Genomic DNA, 20,569 nt, shown 5'->3' with positions numbered 1-20,569 from the left:
ATCCATTCATCTGTTGGTAGACATCTTGGTTGGTTCCATAGTTTGACATTTGTGAATTGTGAGGCTATGAACATAGATAAGCATGCATTACTTTGGTAGTTTGGTTTCCATTCTCATTCTTCTGAGGATCCATAGTGTTTTCCAAAGTGGTTGCACTAATTTACAATCCCACTAACAATGTCTTAGAGTTCCCACTTCTTCACATTCTCGCCAGCATTTGTTGTTGTTTGTGTTTTGAATGATTGCCATTCTAGTTGGTTAGGTGAAATCTCAGAGTAGTTTTGATTTGCATCTCTCTGATTGCCAATGATGTTGAACATTTTTTTTCATACATTTATTGGCCATTTGAATTTCTTCTTTTGTGAAGTGTCTGTTTAGTTCCTTAGTCCATTTTTTAAATTGGGTTATTTATTTTCTTAGTGCTGAGTTTCTTGAGTTCTCTGTATATTCTAGGTATTAGTCCTCTATCAGAGGAATAGTTGGCAAAAATGTTCTCCCATTCTGTCGACTCTCTGTTGAGGTTCTTGATAGTTTCCTTTGCTGTTCAGGAACTCTTCGGTTTAATGCAATCCCATGTATCGATTCCCCTTTTAATTTCTCATGCCTTGTGGTCTTGTTGAGAAAGTTTTTACCTGTGCCTGTGTGTTGCAGTGTTGGACCTATTTAAGAAGCTTCAAGGTCTCTCGTCTAATTTCCATGTCTTTGATCCATTTTGAATGGACTCTTGTGCAGGGTTAGAAAGTGGGGTTTATTTCCATTTTTCTACACATGGTTAACCAGTTTTGCCATCACCGTTTGTTGAACAGGCTGTTTATTTCAGTGTATTTTGGGTCCCTTTGTCAGATATCAGTTTGCTGTAAGTGTGCAGATTTGTTTCTGAGTCTTCTACTTTGCTTCATTGGCCTATGATTCTGTTTTTGTGCCAATACCATGCTTTTTTTTTATTACTATGGCTTTGTAGATCTTAAGTAGAATAAATAAGTAGAATAAATATCATCAAAATGGCCATTCTTCCAAAAGTGACTTATAGATTGAACACCATAACCATTAAATTACCAAGGTCATTCCTCACAGACATAGAAAAACTAGCCCTTAAATTAATTTGGAACAACAAAAAACCTAGAATAGCCAAAGTAGTTCTCAGCAGCAAGAACCATGAAGAAGGCATCACAATACCAGATTGACTGATTTCTCTCTCTCTCTCTCTCTCTCTCTCTCTCTCTCTCTCGCTCTCTCTCTCTCTCTCTCTCTCCTCTTTCTCCTCTCTTTCCTTTCTTGGATTTAGCCCCGGGGAAATTCTACCTTTGAGTTACATCTCTAGCCCTATTTTTTATTCTTTATTTTGAAACAGAGTCTCACTAAGTTGCCGAAAACTTCAGTAGTTGCAAAGGCTAGCTGTGAACCTGTGATCCTCCTCTCTTAGCTTCTCAAGTACTGGGCTTACAAGTGTGGGCCACCATGTCCAGCTGGTATATCCTCTTTCTAAGAATTAAATATTTATCATCATCTTCACTGTGTACTTTTAGATATGTACCTTTAAGCAGTATATTCTTAGGCCGGGCGTGGTGGCGCAGGCTTGTAATCCCCCGGCTTGGGAGGCGGAGACAGGAGGATTGCGCAGGTTCGAAGCCAGCCTTGCTGGCTTAAGAGACCTTGTTTCCAAATAAAAAAAGAAGTATAAAATAGGTCTGAGCCGGGCTTGGTGGCGCAGGCTTGTAATCCTAGCATTTGGGAGGCTAAGACCAGAGGATCGTGGTGTGCGGACAGCCTCAGCTACTACTTAGTGAGCCCCTCTGCAACTTAGTGAGACCCTGTTTCAAAATAAAGAATAAAAAATAGGACAGGGGGTGTAGCTCGGAGGTCGAATACCCCTGGGTTTCATCCCCAGACCCACACACACCAAAAAAAAAAAAAAAAAAAAAAAAAGGTCTGGGAGTGTAGCCCGGAGGTAGAAAAGGGTTTCCAGGAACCCCAGTACCACCAATAAATAAATAAATAAATAACAAAAAAACCCCACAAAAAACGTATATTCTTATGGCCTTGGGAAATAATATCATAAGTAGGTACGGTTTATGATTCTCCTGTCTACAGTAACTAGAATGAACAAATGTCCAGTCAGTGGCTGTGACATTTAGGGGGCTTCTTGTTTAGGGCTGTGTGTAACAGTGAACATTTGGGGGGATTTGTGAGGGTGTGACTTTTTTCAAGTGTCAGTTTTTCTTTTTGAGTGGCTTAGAAGAACAGAGGCTTTTATTGGACAGAGCATCTTTAGTAATCAGGCTTCTTGTTTGTCCCGTCCATTAACTTTCTTGGTGGTGGGGTAGAATTAAAGAAAAAACTCTGGGGATTAAATCAACCTTTTAAGTTCTTCATTAAAAGTCGCACTGTTGGCTGTGAGACACATTCTCATCTTTCCTTTTGTGGATAGGATTTAAATACAAAGAATATTTCCCACATGGTTTAGAAATTTATAGTAAGTCAACTTTTATGTTATTAATTGCTTAAAATGCTTTAAATTTATTTTTCATTAATTTGAAGCTCTTAAAAACCTTTGTATATAATTCTGAAAAGATCTGCAAAATTAAATGCTCTTTATTAGTTATTCTAATGTTTGAATTGAATTTGGACATAAACCTAGATATAGTTAGCAGGTATTTTTTACCTCTTAGTTTCTTTTTCCACCCTATGCCCCTCCCCACTCCTCTCTTTCTCTTTTTATTCATTCAGTTAGAGATTAAATGGAAATGCAAGCCTTTCACCAGGGAGGTAATCTCTGTAATGATTACCCTTGAAACTTTGTTGAAAGTCATGTGACTATATTCAATTGGGTGTATTTTTACTCCCTTCATTTGTTCCAATGATCCATTTCCCTGTGTCCACCAGCATTTCTATACATCAATAGTGTAGTGTTTTGATTGCTGTAACTTTGTAGTAAGTCTTGAAGTCAGGTAATATTTTTCCAACTTGATTCTTATATTTAATAGTTTCCCTAGATATTCTTGGTCCTTATCCTTTTTATATGAATCTTAGAATCAGCACATCAATTTAAAAAATGCCTGCTGGAATTTTAATTACATAACTTCATTTATTTAGGTTGATTTCATTTCTCTCAGGGAGGTTTTGTAGATTATAAATTATAGGTCTTATAAATCTTTTGCTGTTGGGCGTGGTGGCGCAGTCTTGTAATCCCAGACTTTGGGAGGCTGAGACAGGAAGATCGCAGTTCAAGGACAGCCTCAGCTACAAAGTGAAGCCCTCTGCAATGTACTGAGCCCTGTTTCAAAAATAAAAGAATAAAAAAATAGGGCTGGGATGTAGTTCGGAGGTAGAATGCCCCTGGGTTCCACCCTTAGTACCACCAAAAAAATATATATATTTTTGGTCATTAAAATTTTTTTTATTGGTGCATTGTAGTCATACATCTTATTATTATTAATATTATTATTGGTGGTACTGGGGTTCCTGGAAACCGTTATTACTCCCAGACCTATTTTATATTTTTTTAAATTTGGAAACAGGGTCTCTTAAGCCAGCAAGGCTGGCTTCGAACATGTGCCATCCTCCTGTCTCTGCCTCCCAAGCGCGGGGATTACAAGTGTGCGCCACCACGCCCGGTGTAGTCATACATCTTAATGGGGTACAAGATGGTGGAAACATACATGCACACATTGCCCAATTAGCCCTTACCCAGTTCCTGCCCCATTCCCTTCCCCTCCCTCCTCTCCTGTTTGGCTTAGTGGTTGATATTGGTAGGTTTGTTAATGTACATTATGTGCATTACAGAGTTCCCACTTTCCCCTCCCATCCCCTCAGTTAGGATGGCTTATTTGCTCATCTCTAGTGTCTTCTTCATCTAGAGTTCCTCCTATGACCCATCTTCACCCCAGGTTCAGCATATTAGGGAGAGCATCTGATTTCTTATTTTATGCGACTGACTAATCTCACAGCATAAGATTCTCCAGTTCCATTTATTTCTCTGTAAATGATGTAATTGTGTTTTTCTTTATGGTTGAGTAAAATCCCATTGTGTACATATCCCATAGTTTTGTAATCCACTCATCTGTTGATGGACATCTTGTCTGGTTTCATAGTTTCCTTTGCTGTACAGAAGCTCTTCAGTTTAATGTAATCCCATGTATTGATCCGCCTTTTAGTTTCTTGTGCCTTTGGGGTCTTGTTGAGAAAGTTTTTACCTGTGCCTGTGTGTTGCAGTGTTGGTCCTATGCCCTCTTCAAGCCGCCTCAAGGTCTCTGGTCTAATTTCCAAGTCTTTGATTCATTTTGAATTGACTCTTGTGCAGGGTTAGAAAGTGGGGTTTATTTCCATTTTTCTACACATGGTTAATAACCAGTTTTGCCACACCATTTGTTGAACAGGCTGTTTTTCAGGTATATTTTGGCCCCTTTGTCAAATAGCAATTTGCTGTAAGTGTGCAGATTTTTTTCTCTGAGTGTTCTATTCTGCTCCATTGGTCTATATATCTGTTTTTGTGCCAGTACCATGCTGTTTTTTATTACTATAGCTTTGTAGTAGAGTTTACAGTCAGGTATTGTATTACCTTCCGCATGGGTTTTGTTTCTGAGAACTACTTTGGCTATTTAGGGTTTTTTGTTGTTCCAAATGAATTTAAGGACTGATATTTCTATGTCTGTAAGGAATGACCTTGGTAATTTAATGGGTATTGGTTTGAATCTGTAGATCACTTTTGGAAGTATGGCCATTTTGATGATATTTATTCTGCCTGTGGTTTATCTTGTTAATTATTTGGGTTTTGTTGATTTTCTGTATTCTGTGTTTTTTATTTTCGATTTTGTTGATTTCTGCTCTGATTTTAATCATTTCGTGTCTTCTACTGGCTTTGGGGTTAGATTGTTCCTGTTTTTCAAGGGCTTTGAGGTGCATTATAAGGTTATTTATTTGGTGATTTTTTTTGTTCTTCTGTGAGCACTCAGTGCTATGAATTTCCTCTTAATATTGCCTTCAATGTGTCCCAGTGATTTTGATATGTTGTATCTCTATTTTCATTTGTTTCTAGAAATAGCAGTGTGGTATTCAGTCTCCACATGTTTATTTGGTTTCTCTGGATCTTCTTATAGTTTATTTTTAGTTTCATTCCATTATGGTCTGAAAAGACACAGAGAAGTATGTCACATTTTTTTAATTTGCTAGTTCTCATTTTGTGGCCCAGGATGTGATCTCTTTTGGAGAAGGTTCTATGAGCAATTGAGAAAAATGTGAACTCTGCTGTATTTGGGTGAAATATTCTGTACATGTCTAATAGGTTTATTTGATTGATGTGTTCTTTAGGTCTGAGGTATCGTTACTGACCTTTTCTCTAGAAGATTGGTCTAACAGTGTGAAAGTGGTGTTGAAGTGTTCCAGTATTATTGAATTGGGATTTGTGTGACTTAATGTCACAAAGAGTTTGTTTTATGAAATTAGCTCACCTATGTTTGAGGCATAAATGTTAACTATCATCATTTCCTCTTGTTGAATTGTTCCTTTTACTAGTATAAAACGATCAGATTTGTCTCTTCTAATACGCTTGGGCTCAAAGTCTAACTTTTCTGATATCATAGTTGCTATTCCTGCTTGTCTTTGAGTTCCGTTGGCATGGATTACCTTGCTCCAGCCCTTTTTCTTTAGTTTTTTTTTTATTATCTTTACTTTTAAGGTGTGTTTCTTGCAGGCAGCATATAGATGGATTCTGGTTTTTAATCCACTTTGTCACCTTCTGTATTTTTATTGGGGAGTTGAGAATGGTTTTCATTTGCATTTCCCTTATTGCTAAGGGTGTTGAGCATTTTTTCCTATATTTGTTGCCATTCATGTTTCTTCTTTTGAGAAATATCTATGTAGTACAATTGCCCATTTACTGACTGGGTTGTATTTTTTTGTACTAATTTTTTGAGTTTTTATACTTTGGATATTAGAACTCTGTCAAAGGAGTGGCTTTCTGTAGGCTCTATCTTTGGACTTTATTTATTTATTTATTTATTTATTTATTTATTTATTTATTTTGTGTGTGTGTAGTGGGATTGAATCCAGGGGCTTTCTACTTCCCAGCTACACCCCCAGCCCTATTTTTTTATTCTTTATTTTGAAATAGGGTCTTATTAAGTTGCAGAGGGCTTCACCAAGTAGCTGAGGCTGTGAACCTGCGATCCTCCTGTCTCAGCCTCCATGCCCAGCTTGTCTTCTTATTCTTTCTTGATTGTTTTCTCTTTGCTGTAAGAAACTTTTAATTTGATGCCATCCCACTTTTATTTACTTATTTTTCTTTTGGTACTGGGGATTGAACCCAGAGGCATTCTATCTCCAAGCTACACCCTTAGTCTGTTTTTTAATTTCTTATTTGGAAACAGGATCTCACTAGGTTGCTGAGAGCCTTGCTAAATTGCAGAGGCTGTCGTTGAACCTGCTACCTCCTGTTTCAGCCTCTCAAGTACTGGGATTACAAGTGTGCACAACCACACCTGGACTTATTATTTACTTTTTTGATAAATAAAAATTGCGTATATTTACGGTATACAACATGATGTGTTGATATATGTTATTTGGGGACATGGAGAGTATAGAGCCCTGTTTTTCTCTCTGGGGCTCCCTGGTAAGAATGACTATTGGAGCCAGGTATGGTGGCACATGCTTGTAATCCCAGCACTCGGGAGGCTGAGCCAGGAGGATCAAAGTTCACAGCCAGCTTCAGCAACTTAATGAGGTCCTTTGTAATTTAGTGAGTCTCTGTTTTAAAATAAACAAATAAAAATAGGGCTGGTGTTGTAGCTCAGAGGAGGAATGCTCTGGGTTTAATCCCCAGTAAAACACACACACACACACACACACACACACACACACACACAAAAAAAAAAAAAAAAAAAAAAAAAAAAGAATGGCTGTTGGTTACCTTAGTGGCAAAAGATGCCAGTGTCTTTGTAGCAGGACAGTTGGGATCATGGCAGTTCAAATTTCATGACTTTCACTTATAACCAACCTTCCTTTTCTCTTTTCTTTCTTTCCTCTCCCTTCTACCCTTCCCTCTCTCCTTCTCTGGATGAATATAGGCATTTAGCAAACTATATGAGACAGTTAACACTTTGTTATAAAATAGGCTTTGTGTTAGATGATTTGATCCATATGCAGGCCAGTGTAAATGTTTTGAGCACATTTAAAATAAGCCAGGCTAAATTATGATGTTCAATAGACTAGGTTCGTTAAATGCATTTTTTTTTTTTTGGTGGTACTGGGGTTCCTGGAAGCCCTTCTACCTCTGGGCTACACTCCCAGACCTATTTTTACATTTTTTGGAAACAGGGTCTCCTAAGCCAGCGTGCGCGGCTGGCTTCAAACCTGCGCGATCCTCCTGTCTCTGCCTCCCGAGCGCAGGGATTACAAGCGTGCGCCACCACGCCCGGCGTTAAATGCATTTTTAACTTGTGATATTGTTAAGTTTTCATGAGTTTATTGGAATGTATTTCCTTATAATTTGAGTAGCATCTGTATTGAAAGGAAATAGAGGCTGGGCATGGTGGAGCATGCTTGTAATCTTAGTATTTATTTATTTATTTATTTGTTTGTTTGTTTGGGGTTTGGGGATGGAACCCAGGGACAGTTGGCCTCCGAGCTACACCCCCTGCCCTATTTTTTCTTCTTTATTTTGAAACAGGGTCTTATTAAGTTGCAAAGGGCCTCACTAAGTAGCTGAGGCTATCAGCGAACCGTGATCCTCCGGTCTCAGCCTCCCGAATTCTGGGATTACAAGCGAGCGCCACCATGCCAGGGGAATCATGATTTGCAGACAGCTTCAGCTACTTAGTGAGGCAGTGAGACCCTGTTTCAAAATAAAGAATAAAAAATAGAGCTGGGGGTTTAGATCAGAGGTAGAATGCCTCTGGGTTCCATCCCCAGTACTGCAAAAGAGAGGGGGGGGGAGGGAGGGAGGGAGGGGGAGAGGGAGGGGAGAATGAGTTTGTTTAAAATAAAGAGTTGTTTCCTAGGATATTCCAATTGTGGTCATTTTTGTTTTGCTTTTAGTATCTGCATACACACATGACTTTAAATATATTTGATCTTTCATTTTATTGGAGTTATGATCTTCTTTTGATACTTAAATATTTTTGTCTGTGGTTATTGGTAGTCTCTGTAAGTTGACTCTCAAGTCCTTTTCATAGAATTATACTGGTCAGTGATAAGTTTCCCTCTCTCGTCTGAACTATATCCTAGGTTCATCCTGTACATGCTTTTCCTCAGACCTGGAATTAGCTACTAGAAAGGAAGTGAAATTATTGCAGTGTGTCATTGGGAGGCAGCAATTTCAGCTATTGGAAGCTACTACGAAAATCAAAGTTAATGTATTATAGCTCATCCAGGGACTTCTAATATGACTAGTTAAATAAAAAACACATCCAACTAAGCTCACATTTTAAATGTGTATTAATTTTGCCTTCTGATTATGTAAGATGATTTTTCTTTTTTCTTTTTTGTAGGTTTTGCCAATCAGTCAGATGATGACCAGGTGAATGTAATGGGTTTTCGTTTCTTAGGAGGCTCCCGAGTTACACTTCTTGCTTCCAAAACCTCTCGTAAGTAAAACCATGTTAGTATTGCTTTTGAAATTTTTATCAAGTACACTGCCTCAGCATTCTTATGATAAGGATTCCCACAAAGGATCTGAGTGATGTTTCGTTAGAGATCAAAGAGCAAGAGCCGCCATATGAAGTGTACAGGATGGAAAAGTTAGGAAGGTAGGGTTGTATTTTGTTAAATATATATGACTTCAGTTTGGGAGATTTGGAGGATCTGAGGGAGAAATTGAAAGGATTGAAAAATGTTTTAAAGATAGGTATGTGGCAAGCTAGGTGTTAAGAACTCTTAGGGACTAGAACTGGTTTATTGCATATATTCTTATATTCTCCTAATGGACGTTGGCAGATGAAGGTGAATGACTTTTGCTCAGTAGGTAGAAAACAGTAATTACATATTCACGTTTGTGTTTCAGATGGAAATATGCTTTATTCATTAAGTTGTTTCATTTGATAATAATAGTTGAAAGTCAATGTAAAGCTGTACAACATAGTATACTGAAGCTACTGAACTCACTTTATTATATACACCATCATGAAAATAAAATAAGATACTAAGAAATGCTTAACACATTTGTATTGGGGGAAAATGTGCGTGTGTGTGTGTGTGTGTGTGTGTGTGTGTGTGTGTGTATGTGTGCGTGGCTTTAGAACACTCCAATTCTTTTAAACTCTTAACTGGTGCATTATAGTCTCACATTATAATGTAGTTCAGAGGGGTAGTGACATACATGCACACAGCACTTGGTAAGCTTTTCCCTGGCTCCCTTCCCATTCTCCCTTTTCAGGATACTGAGTTTGACTTTGATATTCTCACATATGTACGTAGTATCAATGGAAGCGATTTCTTCATTAATCTTCCCTCTGCACACCTCCTTCCCTTAGACCACCTTTCTGGAAGTTTCTCCGCCATAATCTGAAGCCCCTCTGGGCTCTTGATGACTCCCTGGCTTCTGCATGTGAGAGAGCACATGTGCCCCTTCACTTTTTGCGACTGGCTAATCTCAACATAATGTTCTCCAGGCCCATCCATTTTCCTGCAGATGACATTATTTTGTTATTTTGATTGTTGAGCAGAATCCCGTTGTGTGTATATTCCATGATTTTGTAATCCATTCATCTGTTGATGGACAGCTAGGTTGGTTTCATAATCTAACTGTTGTAAATTGTGTTGCTATAAACATGGACGTGCATGTATCACTGTAATATTCTGATTTCAGCCCCTTTGGAAAGACATTCAGGAGTGGTATTGCCGGCTCATGTGGTGGACCCATTTCCTATTTTTGGAGGAATGTCCACACTGATCTCCATAGCAGTTTCACTAATCTGCACTCCCACCAACAGTGTAGAAGTGTTTCCCCACATCCTCACCAGCATTTACTGTTATTTAATTTCTTGATGATTGCCCTTCTGATTGGGGTTAGATAGAATTTCAGTGCAGTTTTGATCTGCATCTCCTTAGTTGCTAAATGATGTTAAACACTTTTCATGTATTTATTGGCCATTTGTTACTTCTTTTGTGAAGTGTCTATTTAGTTCAATTGCCCATTTCTTGATTTTTTTTAGTGTTAAATATTTTAAGTTCTTTGTATATTCTAGATACTAGTCTTCTATCAGAGGGATAGCTGGCAAAGATCTCCCATTATATGGGGGACTCTTCATGGTTTCTTTTGATGGACAGAAACTTCTTAGTTTAATGCCATTCAGTTTATTAATTCTCATTTTAATTTCTTGAGCTTTGGGGTCTTATTGAAGTAGTTTCTACATGTGCCCATATGTTGGAGTATTGGAATATGCCCTCCTATAGTAACTTCAAAGTCTCTGGTCTACTTTCTTGGTCCTTGATTCATCTCAAGTTGACTCTTACACAGGGTGAGAGGTAGAGATTTAATTCCATTTTTCTACAAATGAATAACCAGTTTCCCAACACTATATGTTGAAAAGGCTGTCTTTTCTCCAATGCATTATGTGTTTGGCACTTTTGTTAAAAATCAGTTGGTTTTAAGCTGGGTGTGGTGGCGCACGCTTGTAATCCCAGCATTCGGGAGGCCGAGACCGGAGGTTCGCAGTTCACAGACAGCCTCAGCTACTGAATGAGGCCCTTGCACCTAGGTGACACCCTGTTTCAAACTAAAAAATAGGGCAGGGGGTGTAGCTCGGAGGTCGAATGCCCCTAGGTTCCACTCCCCGATCCACAAACAAACAAACAAACAAACAACACCAAAAGATAAAAGAAAAGAAAGAAAACAACAAAAAAAATCAGTTGGTTTTAAATGGGAATTCCATGCCAGGCGTGGTGGCGCTCCTCGCCCCGCGCTTGGGAGGTGGAGACAGGAGGATCGCGCGGGTTCGAAGCCAAACTCGCTGGCTTAAGAGACCCTGTTTCCAAATAAAAATATAAAAAATAGGTGTCTGGGAGTGTAGCCCGGAGGTAGAAGGGCTTCCAGGAACCCCAGTACCACCAAAAATAAAAAATAAAATAAATGGGAAATGCTTTTTTTTGTGTGTGGTATTGGGGTTCCTGGAAACGCTTCTACCTCCAGGCTACACTCCCAGACACCTATTTTTTATATTTTTATTTGGAAACAGGGTCTCTTAAGCCAGCGCAGCTGGCTTCAAACCTGCGCGATCCTCCTGTCTCTGCCTCCCAAGAGTGGGGATTACAACCATGTGCCACCATGCCAGGCGGGAAATTCCATTTTTATTTTTATTTTATTTTATTTTATTTGGTGGTACTGGGGTTCCTGGAAGCCCTTCTACGTCCGGGCTATACTCCCAGACCTATATTATATTTTTTTTATTTGGAAACAGGGTCTCTTAAACTAAGGAGGCTGGCTCCTTAGTAGTGCGATCCTCCTGTCTCCACCTCCCAAGCGCGGGGATTACAAGCGTGTGCCACCACGCCAGGCAAGGGAAATTCCATTTTTAAAAAAAGAAATCTGCAGTTTCTGTAAAGGCCTTTTACTTTCTACTTTTCGTGTTTGTAGTTGTAGTTGGGTATTTTATTAATTTTTGTGGAATTGGGTATCAAACAAAGCACTTTTGAAACAGGGTCTTATTAAGTTGCAGAGGTTGGTTTTGAGCTTTTGGTCCTCTGGTCTCAGCTTCCCAAGTATTGGGATTACAAACATGCACCACCACACCTGGCTTATAGTTATTTAATCAAACAAACAAACAAACAAACAAACAAACAAACAAATGAAAAACAAGTAAAGCTGGTGGGCATGGTGGCGCACGCTTGTAATCCCAGCATTTGGCAGGCTGAGACTGGAGGATCACGGTTTGCCGCCAGCTTCAGCTACTTAGCGAGGCCCTTTGCAACTCAGTGAGACCCTGTTTCAAAATAAAGAATAAAAAAATAGAACTAGGGGTGTAGCTAAAAAGTAGAATGCCCCTGGGTTCCATCTCCGCTACGGCAAAAAACAAAACAAAACAAAAGAAAGTAGAATGAAATAAGGAGATCTGTTTTTGCAAAAGAAAGCTATCAATAGGAGGCACATACTTCCTATTATAAATCTATATTTCTGTGGCTAAGATCGTAGTAGCTTTTGGAATATTTAGATTGGTGACTGGGGAAATAAACTTGGGTTCAGCTTCCTATTTTAGAATATGGCATGGAAATAAAGAAGAACTCTGCGAGGAATTTATACTTAAGGTCTTTTTGGTTACTCATTATTGAAGTCTTTTTTTAACAGTGCCATCACTTAAAATTATTTAATTCTCTTATCACTTAATGTTAGGTGTACTCTCTTAACATGTCTTTAAATGTAGAATATAGTATTGTATAGGTACATGACATTATTTTCTTTTGTTATCTTTCATTTTCAGCTGGATGATGGAATCATTTTGGTGTATTTCTCTTATTAATATTTTATAAACTAAAGAGTTATTCATTACCAGTATTTCTTTGGGAAATTGTACAGTCTGTCTGACTTTAGTTGATGATGCCATATAATAAATCTGCAGTTGAGACCATTTATTGTTTGTATAAATGAGGCCATTTATATCCTAATTCATTATAGTTATTTCTTTTTAGATATAGTAGCTTTTAGAGAACTGATGCTTCCCATGATTACTGTTATCTAAATTTCACCAAATAGCCAGCTATATAACTGGTGTATTCACTTTATCTGAGCAGATGGCAGTTCCTTGGCACAGCCATAGTGTGGAGAGACAGGCTGAATCAGGATAGGACCAAGTGGACCTTATAAATGGAAACTAGAAGAGCAGCCACTACATTTCCCATATATCTATATTTTGTTTCAGTGACACAAATTTCCACTTAGGATGTAACTTTTGTGATAAAGAAGGTGTGTATGAAAAGAGTTTTATAAGATTAAAGCAGATGTTATTACTCCCTTCTGCTCTATTAGACTATTTTATCCCCCCAAAAGGAATGAAGTAATGGTTTGTACCCAATCTATTTTGAGCATTTTTTTTTTTTTTTTGTGGCACTGGGGTTCCTGGAAACCCTTCTACCTCCGGATTACACTCCCAGACCTATTTTTATATATTTTGTATTTGGGAACAGGGTCTCTTAAGCAAGCAAGGCTGGCTTCGAACCAGCTTGATCCTCCTGTCTCCGCCTCCCGAGTGCGGGGATTACAATCGTGCGTGCGCCACCACGCCCGGTGAGCATTTTTCTTTTTTAAATACTTTCACTGGTACAATGTGATTATCCATCATAATGAGATTCAAAGTGATACAAACAAAATACACATGGTTTGTATTACATCTATACAATGGTTTACTACCAAGCTCACTAACATGTATGGGAAAGAGAAAAGGGGGGAAGGGAATTCAGAGACTTTTTTTTTAGTGAAAAGCACATAGCATTAATTCTAGTCTAGAAATCTGGATTGACAGAAAAATCATATACATGTAAAAGAACCCAGTATTTCTTCCTTGGTCAAATGATTAATAAGTTATAAAGAATTGTCCTTGATGTTCGGGTAGTACTTTCTCTGAGTTCTACATATTAATTTCCTTTGAAATCCTGTATGACAATGAACAAAGCCTTCGAATGTGCCGAATGGTACTGTTAGTTCAATCTCCTGTTTTCGTATAGACCAATCAAAGCAGACAAGAGCGAAGTGAGTATAGCTCAATATCTAATGTATCATGCCACAATCGGTGGGGAGCTGGACAGGTTTTTCTTTTCAGAAAGTAGAGTAATGTTTCAGTGTAATTAGAATTTATTATGTGAATTTTGAAGAGATGAAGCATTTAAGATAAGCATATTTTGGAAATGCAATATACTAGCAAAATTTATGAAAAAATATTATAACAGTCCTGAACCGAGAGTGACAAGATAGCTCCACTCTTCCGAGATTTTTATTATGAAGTATTTTTATAAGAAATCTATAATTTTAAGTGATTCAGGATAGCAGAATTTTAGAAGATATATACTACTGCCTAAACATGTCTTTTCTATGTGGTTTTCCTGAGATGCAGATTCACTCACTTACTTTCCCACAGAGCAAACACTGCCACTTTTCTCACCTCCCTTCCTGCCCCTTACATCTTACTGAACTCATCTTAGTCTCTCCTATCTCTGTTTTTATTTTTATCTTTATTTCTATATCTTTTGGTACTTTTCCTTGTTCTACTTGTTTCTTAAAGGATTTAAAAGAATTTTTTAAATACTCAATGTGTGAAAGGAGAAAATAAATAGTTAAAGGAAAAGAGAAAATAAAAACAGGAAATTAATAAAGATAAGAATAAAATGAGTATTCAGAAATGCATATTATATAATTGACAAGATGGTATTAGCAACTTAAAAATAGGAAACCATTTTAATTTAAATTTTCAGAATGTTAAAATTATAAAATTATTTGTTTAGGAGTTGTATAGTCTTTATGTTGCTGACTACAGGATGAAATTTCTTTTATAAATATTTATGAAATATTCTTCAATAATGCCCATATAGTTTATATTTTATAACTATAGTGAATATATCTATATAATCATGTTATGAATAAAAATTATATGGCTTTAAAATGAGAAAGCTCAGTTTACTAAATATTATTCTTTGAGTCCAAATCAACGTAATCTAAGCTGTAGCTTACCCAAGGATAAATGCAGGGCATCTAGTGCTGCAAGTTTTCAGTAAAGATGAGATAGTCACACTCAGTAATTCAGAATCAAGAAGTGAAGTAGAGCAGCTGCGGGTTTTTGTTTTTTCCAAATCAGCACTATTAGAACATGTTTGAATATTAGTTGACATGGTTGAGTTCAGCAGAAGAGGCTGATCAGGAAAAACAAGTGGTTCCCAAAGCAACACAGTATCTAAGGAAGAGAGGGATGAGATGCAGAGCCCAGTGGGAGGGGTTGAGGGTACTTTTTTTTTTTTTTTTTTTGGTCCTGGGTTTGTACCCAGAACCTTGCACATGCTCCGCCATTGAGTTTGGAGATGTACTCCAATTACCCTCCATTGGAGGGTTCTCCAAGCCCAACGAATATACTTTAAAAATATATATACTTCTTTGGTGCATTTTCTTTATAAAATATAATGAGGTTGAGAGTGATAGGAACATATGCACACCCAGTGCTTGTCATTCCTCTGTAATAGAGAGGATTGAATGTATATCTAGGAAGACTTTGTGCATTGGTTAGTGTAAAGACAAGGGGGCTTTTATAGTGTCTAAATTAAAAAGATAAGACATTGGCATCTTGGAAAATAAAGCACACTCATGAGGGGAACAAACAATGATGAAGTTTCCAGTTGACGTTTTCATTTTAATTTTGAAGTGAAGACAACCATCCGCGTTAGGTAATTTTCCCTGGGAGGGATTTGCTTATTGGCATCCAAGTAACTAAAGCAAGATTTTAAAACAATTTCATACAAAATGTTTTTATGAGAATGACTGTAATAATGGAGTACCCAATCTTGGCGTATCAGGAGACATATATATGAAGATTAGAGAGAATTGATACGTGGTGAAACATCAGTGGGTTCTACCTCTCGAAAATCTTTGTAAAGTAGAAGCTGAAGTTGTGTGATTATCAAGCAAGTAAACGAGAGGGTGTGGTCAGAGAGCAGACAAGGGTGTGTGGGGTCAAAGTGCAGAGGGATGCTTCAGTGACAAGCCCAGCAGACAAGGGTGTGGTCAGAGAGGGACTGGTTGTCAAGGTGCAGAGGGATGCTTCAGTGACAAGCCCAGCAGACAAGGGTGTGGCAGCCTAGGGGGAGTGAGAGGGGGCCAGTGGGGATGAGGAGATGAACACTGGTAGCTGTAGATTTTGAAAAGTTCTATTTTATGTTTATTATAATGAACGAGAAAAAGAAACACACCCAGCCACGTCATTGGGAAAATTTAGAGCACTAAGAATTATGAATATATTCTTAAAGATTAGAAAGCAAAAAGTAAGCTACTCAAGAGAAATAAATCAAGAAAGCATTTAACTTTTCATCAAAATCATTGGTTGTGGCCAGGTGTGGTGATGCATGCTTGTAATCCCAGGATTTGGGAGGCTGAGACAGGAAGATTGCAGGTTTGAGGCCCACTTCAGCAGTTTAGTAAGACCTTGTTTCAAAAATTAAAAAAATAAAGTAAAAATAAAAGGATTGGGGATGTAGCTTGGAGGTAGAGTGCCTCTGGGTTCGATTCCCAGTACAAACAAAACAAAAAGCACATTGATTGCTACAGAACAATGGAGGCATCTTTTCCCAAATGGAAGAGAAAAAATTCATTTGAGGCTAGAATTTTATGTTCTGCTAATTGGTAATCAACAAAGAATGCCAAGTAGACATATATTCTCAGTGCTACAAAGTGGGTTGAACAATTGCAGATAATAAAATTGTGCAGGCTTGGGGATCTGAAAAGTGGAAAAGATAACTGATACACTTGAATTTTTACTATCCTGAAAGATCGTGACATACTAGTGAGTAAATGAATTGAACAAGATGAAGTTTGAAAGCCCTTTGCATACCCATACTTATTTTTCTTTGAGGTATAATAGAAGAATTGGAGTCATGTGTGAAAAAGATCTGGACCTTGGAAAGGTTTTCTTTTTGCAACTATCAAAAGAAGACATACGCAGTTTTAACTGTGTTAATCAAAAAGAACGAGGGATGTGAGAATCTGGTTTTAATTTTTACTTTACTTGGGTAGACAATATCTTTTTTCTTTTGTTGTTCAGCAGGCATCTTAGATTATAATATAGTCTGCTGTGGTCCTTGTGGAGCTCCTGGGATAATGTTGGGAGAGACAAACAGGAAAAGAGAATCAATAATAGAGTGTTTAATAGCCCAACACAGACACACTCTTAAGTACTATTAATTCCCAAAGGAGTAAGGCAGCACAGGAGATTTTATTTGAAAGGATCTTGAGTGAGTAGAGGATTTCGGGGGAGGGCATTCCAGGAAGAGGGAAAGGTATCTTCAGGTGTTTGCTACAGCACGAGGTTTGTAGAGATTATTGAATTTTCTTGAGTGTTTCTTATTGTAGAGGCTCTGTGATAGTCCTTCAATGAGGAAAAAAAAAAATTAGCATGGTGGTGCACGCTTATAATCTCCGCGCTTGGGAGGCAGAGACAGGAGGATTGCGCAGGTGCAAAGCCAATCACGCTGGCTTAAGAGACCCTGTTTCCAAATAAAAAGTATAAAATGGGTCTGGGAGTGTAGCCTGGAGGTAAAAGGGTTTCCAGGAGCCTCAGTACCACACACAAAAAATTAGGAACAATTAATAATTGTAATGATTAAATCTAAAGCCTTCTAATGCCCGCCTCATGTTCCTATGAGTAGCTTAAAGTGTAAAGGGGTTTGTTAATATTTATCATAGCTGTTTATATTTATCTTAGTAGTTCTTAGAAATATTATCAAGGAACATTGCGAATATTATAGAAATCCAGCCTTTAAAAATTCTTTTGAAAAGTAAATGCAGATAAACTTCTATAATTTCTACTAATATTGAAGAGGTTGTATATTCAGAACATACTTATATTGGCTGAAGTTGTTTATGTTATTTCCTCCAACTGTTGGGTCTTAAAAGCATTCGTCTAGTTTTCTGTCTTACATTTAAAAATTTCCAAATAGCATAAGTCATATAGATGCACTGTTTATGAAATGATAAACATTATTTATATTGATGAACTTCAGACATGCTGACAAGAGTAGAGACTGAGAGGGGTATCTTTGTGCCCCGCTTAATTGAATATATTGGAGTGGCAAATGATTGGGCTCTGATCATCAAAATTTATTTTATTTGGAAACGGAAATGCTTATTTCCACTGAGCTGTCAGTACCAGATGCAAAGGAAAAAGAGATAAACAAATCAAATGTTCATTTTGGCAACTCTTTTGATTACTAGTATTTTAAGGATATATTTTTTAAAATATAGCCCCTTTTAAACTATATTATAAATATAATATTTCATTTCTCCTTTCCATGAAATATGCAATCTGGAAAGTCTACAAGGACAGTGTTAACTATCTTGGAGAACTACACAGAGAAAATGCTTAATAATCAAAATAATGCCTTATATGGCTTTTTTTATTTTTGCGGTACTGGGGATGGAAACCAGGAGCATTCTACCTCTGAGCTATACACTCAGCCCTATTTTTTATTCTTTATTTTGAAGCAGTGTCTCACTGAGTTGCAAAGGACCTCACTAAGTAGCTGAGGCCGTCCTCGAACTGTGATCCTCCTGTGTCAGCCCCCCGAATGCTGGGATTACGAGTGTGCGTCACTACGCCCGACTCCTTATGTGATTTTTTTGGTTTTAATTTGTTTTGTGGTGTAAGGGATTGAACCTGGGGCCTCATACATAGTAGGCAGGTGCTCTGCCACTAAGCTACATCCCCACCCCAAGGTAATAATGCCTTATACATCTTTGACACATTGATTCTTACGGATTTTTGGTAATCTGGAATTTCTCATTGTAGAAAAATTTACTTTTATTTTTTCCTTGAATATGTTTATTAGAAAAAGTCTCCATTTTAAAGTTATAGAACATATCACACCTGTTTAAATGCTTATTATGATACTTATATTTCTTCTATTATTTAGTGACATTAATGTATTATCCTTGGTCACAGTAGAATTTCTATTAGGTATCTAGAACTTATATCTAGTTTTTTTTATTGAGTTTTAGAGTTTTACTTGTTTCACTATAAATTTTTGTACCATATTCTCTTAATATTTTCAACCAACATTTTGAGTATCTCATTTTGCTTGATCCAAAATTTGATACTAAAAGACCAATTGCATTTGCTTATGTGTGTTTTATACAGCGTTATATTTAATCTCTGACAGCCTTGTGAGGTGTTTTCTCCTTTGGAGGGGGTATAGGGTGGGGTGTGAAGGGAAACATACAAAGAGCTATGCACGTGTTTGTGTTTAACACATGGCATTATGATGTGTAATTGCAACACGCTAATAAAATATTTTTAAAGTATAAATGAAGAAATTGAAGATTGAATATTTTAGCCACAGCCACAGATTTAAAATTTTATGGGATTTTGCTGGGCATGGTGGCGTATGCTTATAATCTCAGTACATAAGAGGCTGAGACAGGAGGATCACAGCTGAGGCCACTTCAGCAACTTCGTGCGACTTTGCGCAACCTAGTGAGCCCGTTTCCAAACAGAAAATAATATTAAAAATAGACTTTGGGTGTAGCCCAGAGGTGAGTTAGACTGTCCTTGGGTTCAGTCCCCAGTAGTACATATACATATACATGCATACACACACACACCTACTAAATTTACTGGATTTCAAGTTTTTCTCAGAGAATAAGACCTAAGAAACGAGAGGTTTTCTTCTTAGTATGATGATCTTAATTGCTTCATCTGGTACCACCCTCACCCTCTGTCACTTGGATCATGATGATAATGTCCTAGGTATAAATTCATTCTTATCTCTTCAATTCATTTTATACTCAATAGCTCTTGTAATAAAAAGTAGACAGTGCAGGGCGTGGTGGCACACACTTGTAATCCTCTTGCTTGGGAGGCGGAGACAGGAGGATTGCACAGGGTCAAAGCCAGCCTCCCTGGTTTAAGAGACCCTGTTTCCAAATAAAATATAAAAAAAAGTAGGTCTGGGAATGTAGCTCGGAGGTAGAAGGGTTCCATCCCCAGTACCACAATAATAATAAAAAAAGACAAAAAGCTAACACAAATCATTATTATGCTACCCTCTAGCTTAAAACTCCCATTTATAGTAACATCCAAGCTCTGTACCCCCTCACACCACCCGTATGGTATGACCCTGCCCAGCCTCTGACCTAACCTAGGGTTGCTCTCTTCTTCACCCTGGACTTCTTTAGTCCCTGGTACATAAAGGCCCTTTTTTGCCCCCTGTGGTACTGTGGATTAAACCCAGGGGCATACTACCCCCAGACTTTTTTTTAATCTTTATTTTGGTACTGGCAGTTGAATCCAGAGGAATTCTACCTGTGAGTTACACCTCCAGCCTGATTTTTTATTCTTTATTTTGAAATAGTCTCACTGAGTTGCTGAGAGCCTCACTAAGTACCTGAGGCTGGTCATGAACCTACGATCTTCTTGTCTCAGCCTCCCAAGTACTGGGATTACAAGCATGTGCCACCACAACCTTTTATTTTTTATTTTGAAACAGGACCTCATTACATTGCTGAGGGTCCATCTAAGTTGCTGAGGCTGACCTTGAGGCTGTGATCCTTCTGTCTCAAGCTCCTACATACTAGGATTACAGGTGTGTACCACTATGCCTGGTAAGGTTTAAACTTTATGTATAAAAGAATTAGAATTTTGTAGTTCCTACTCAAATTAATAATGTAGATCTTGCTCTGGCTTACAGTTTATCTGGATGGCTTTGGAAAAATTAACTATCTATAAAATGGCAGTAAGTGTTTTAAAATTTATATGATGGCAATAAAATAATACAATACTATATGTGAATCAAATGACATCATTCCGTGAAACCATGTAGTAATTTATGGTACATTTTAAGTTCCTCCTCCTCCTCCTTCTCCTCCTCCTCTTCTCTTCTTTTCCTCCTCTTCCTC

The 20,569-nt window shown here is 37.7% G+C and overlaps 1 protein-coding gene across 1 annotated transcript in view; it reads left to right on the top strand.

Annotated features, from left to right (window-relative positions):
* The window catches only part of BBS9 (Bardet-Biedl syndrome 9), a gene marked incomplete at both ends in the record, with an annotated part of 451,378 nt that overhangs the window by 190,601 nt on the left and 240,208 nt on the right, over positions 1-20,569 (top strand). Inside the window, one exon of the mRNA XM_080701824.1 lies at positions 8,484-8,579. Coding sequence (XP_080557950.1) covers positions 8,484-8,579 — 96 coding nt within the window. The remainder of the gene's footprint in view (positions 1-8,483; positions 8,580-20,569) is intronic.

The sequence above is a fragment of the Muscardinus avellanarius genome (assembly GCF_963383645.1).
Source record: "Muscardinus avellanarius genome assembly, chromosome: 9".
NCBI classification, from domain to species: Eukaryota; Metazoa; Chordata; class Mammalia; order Rodentia; family Gliridae; genus Muscardinus; species Muscardinus avellanarius.
This window is presented reverse-complemented; position numbering and strand designations above follow the sequence as displayed.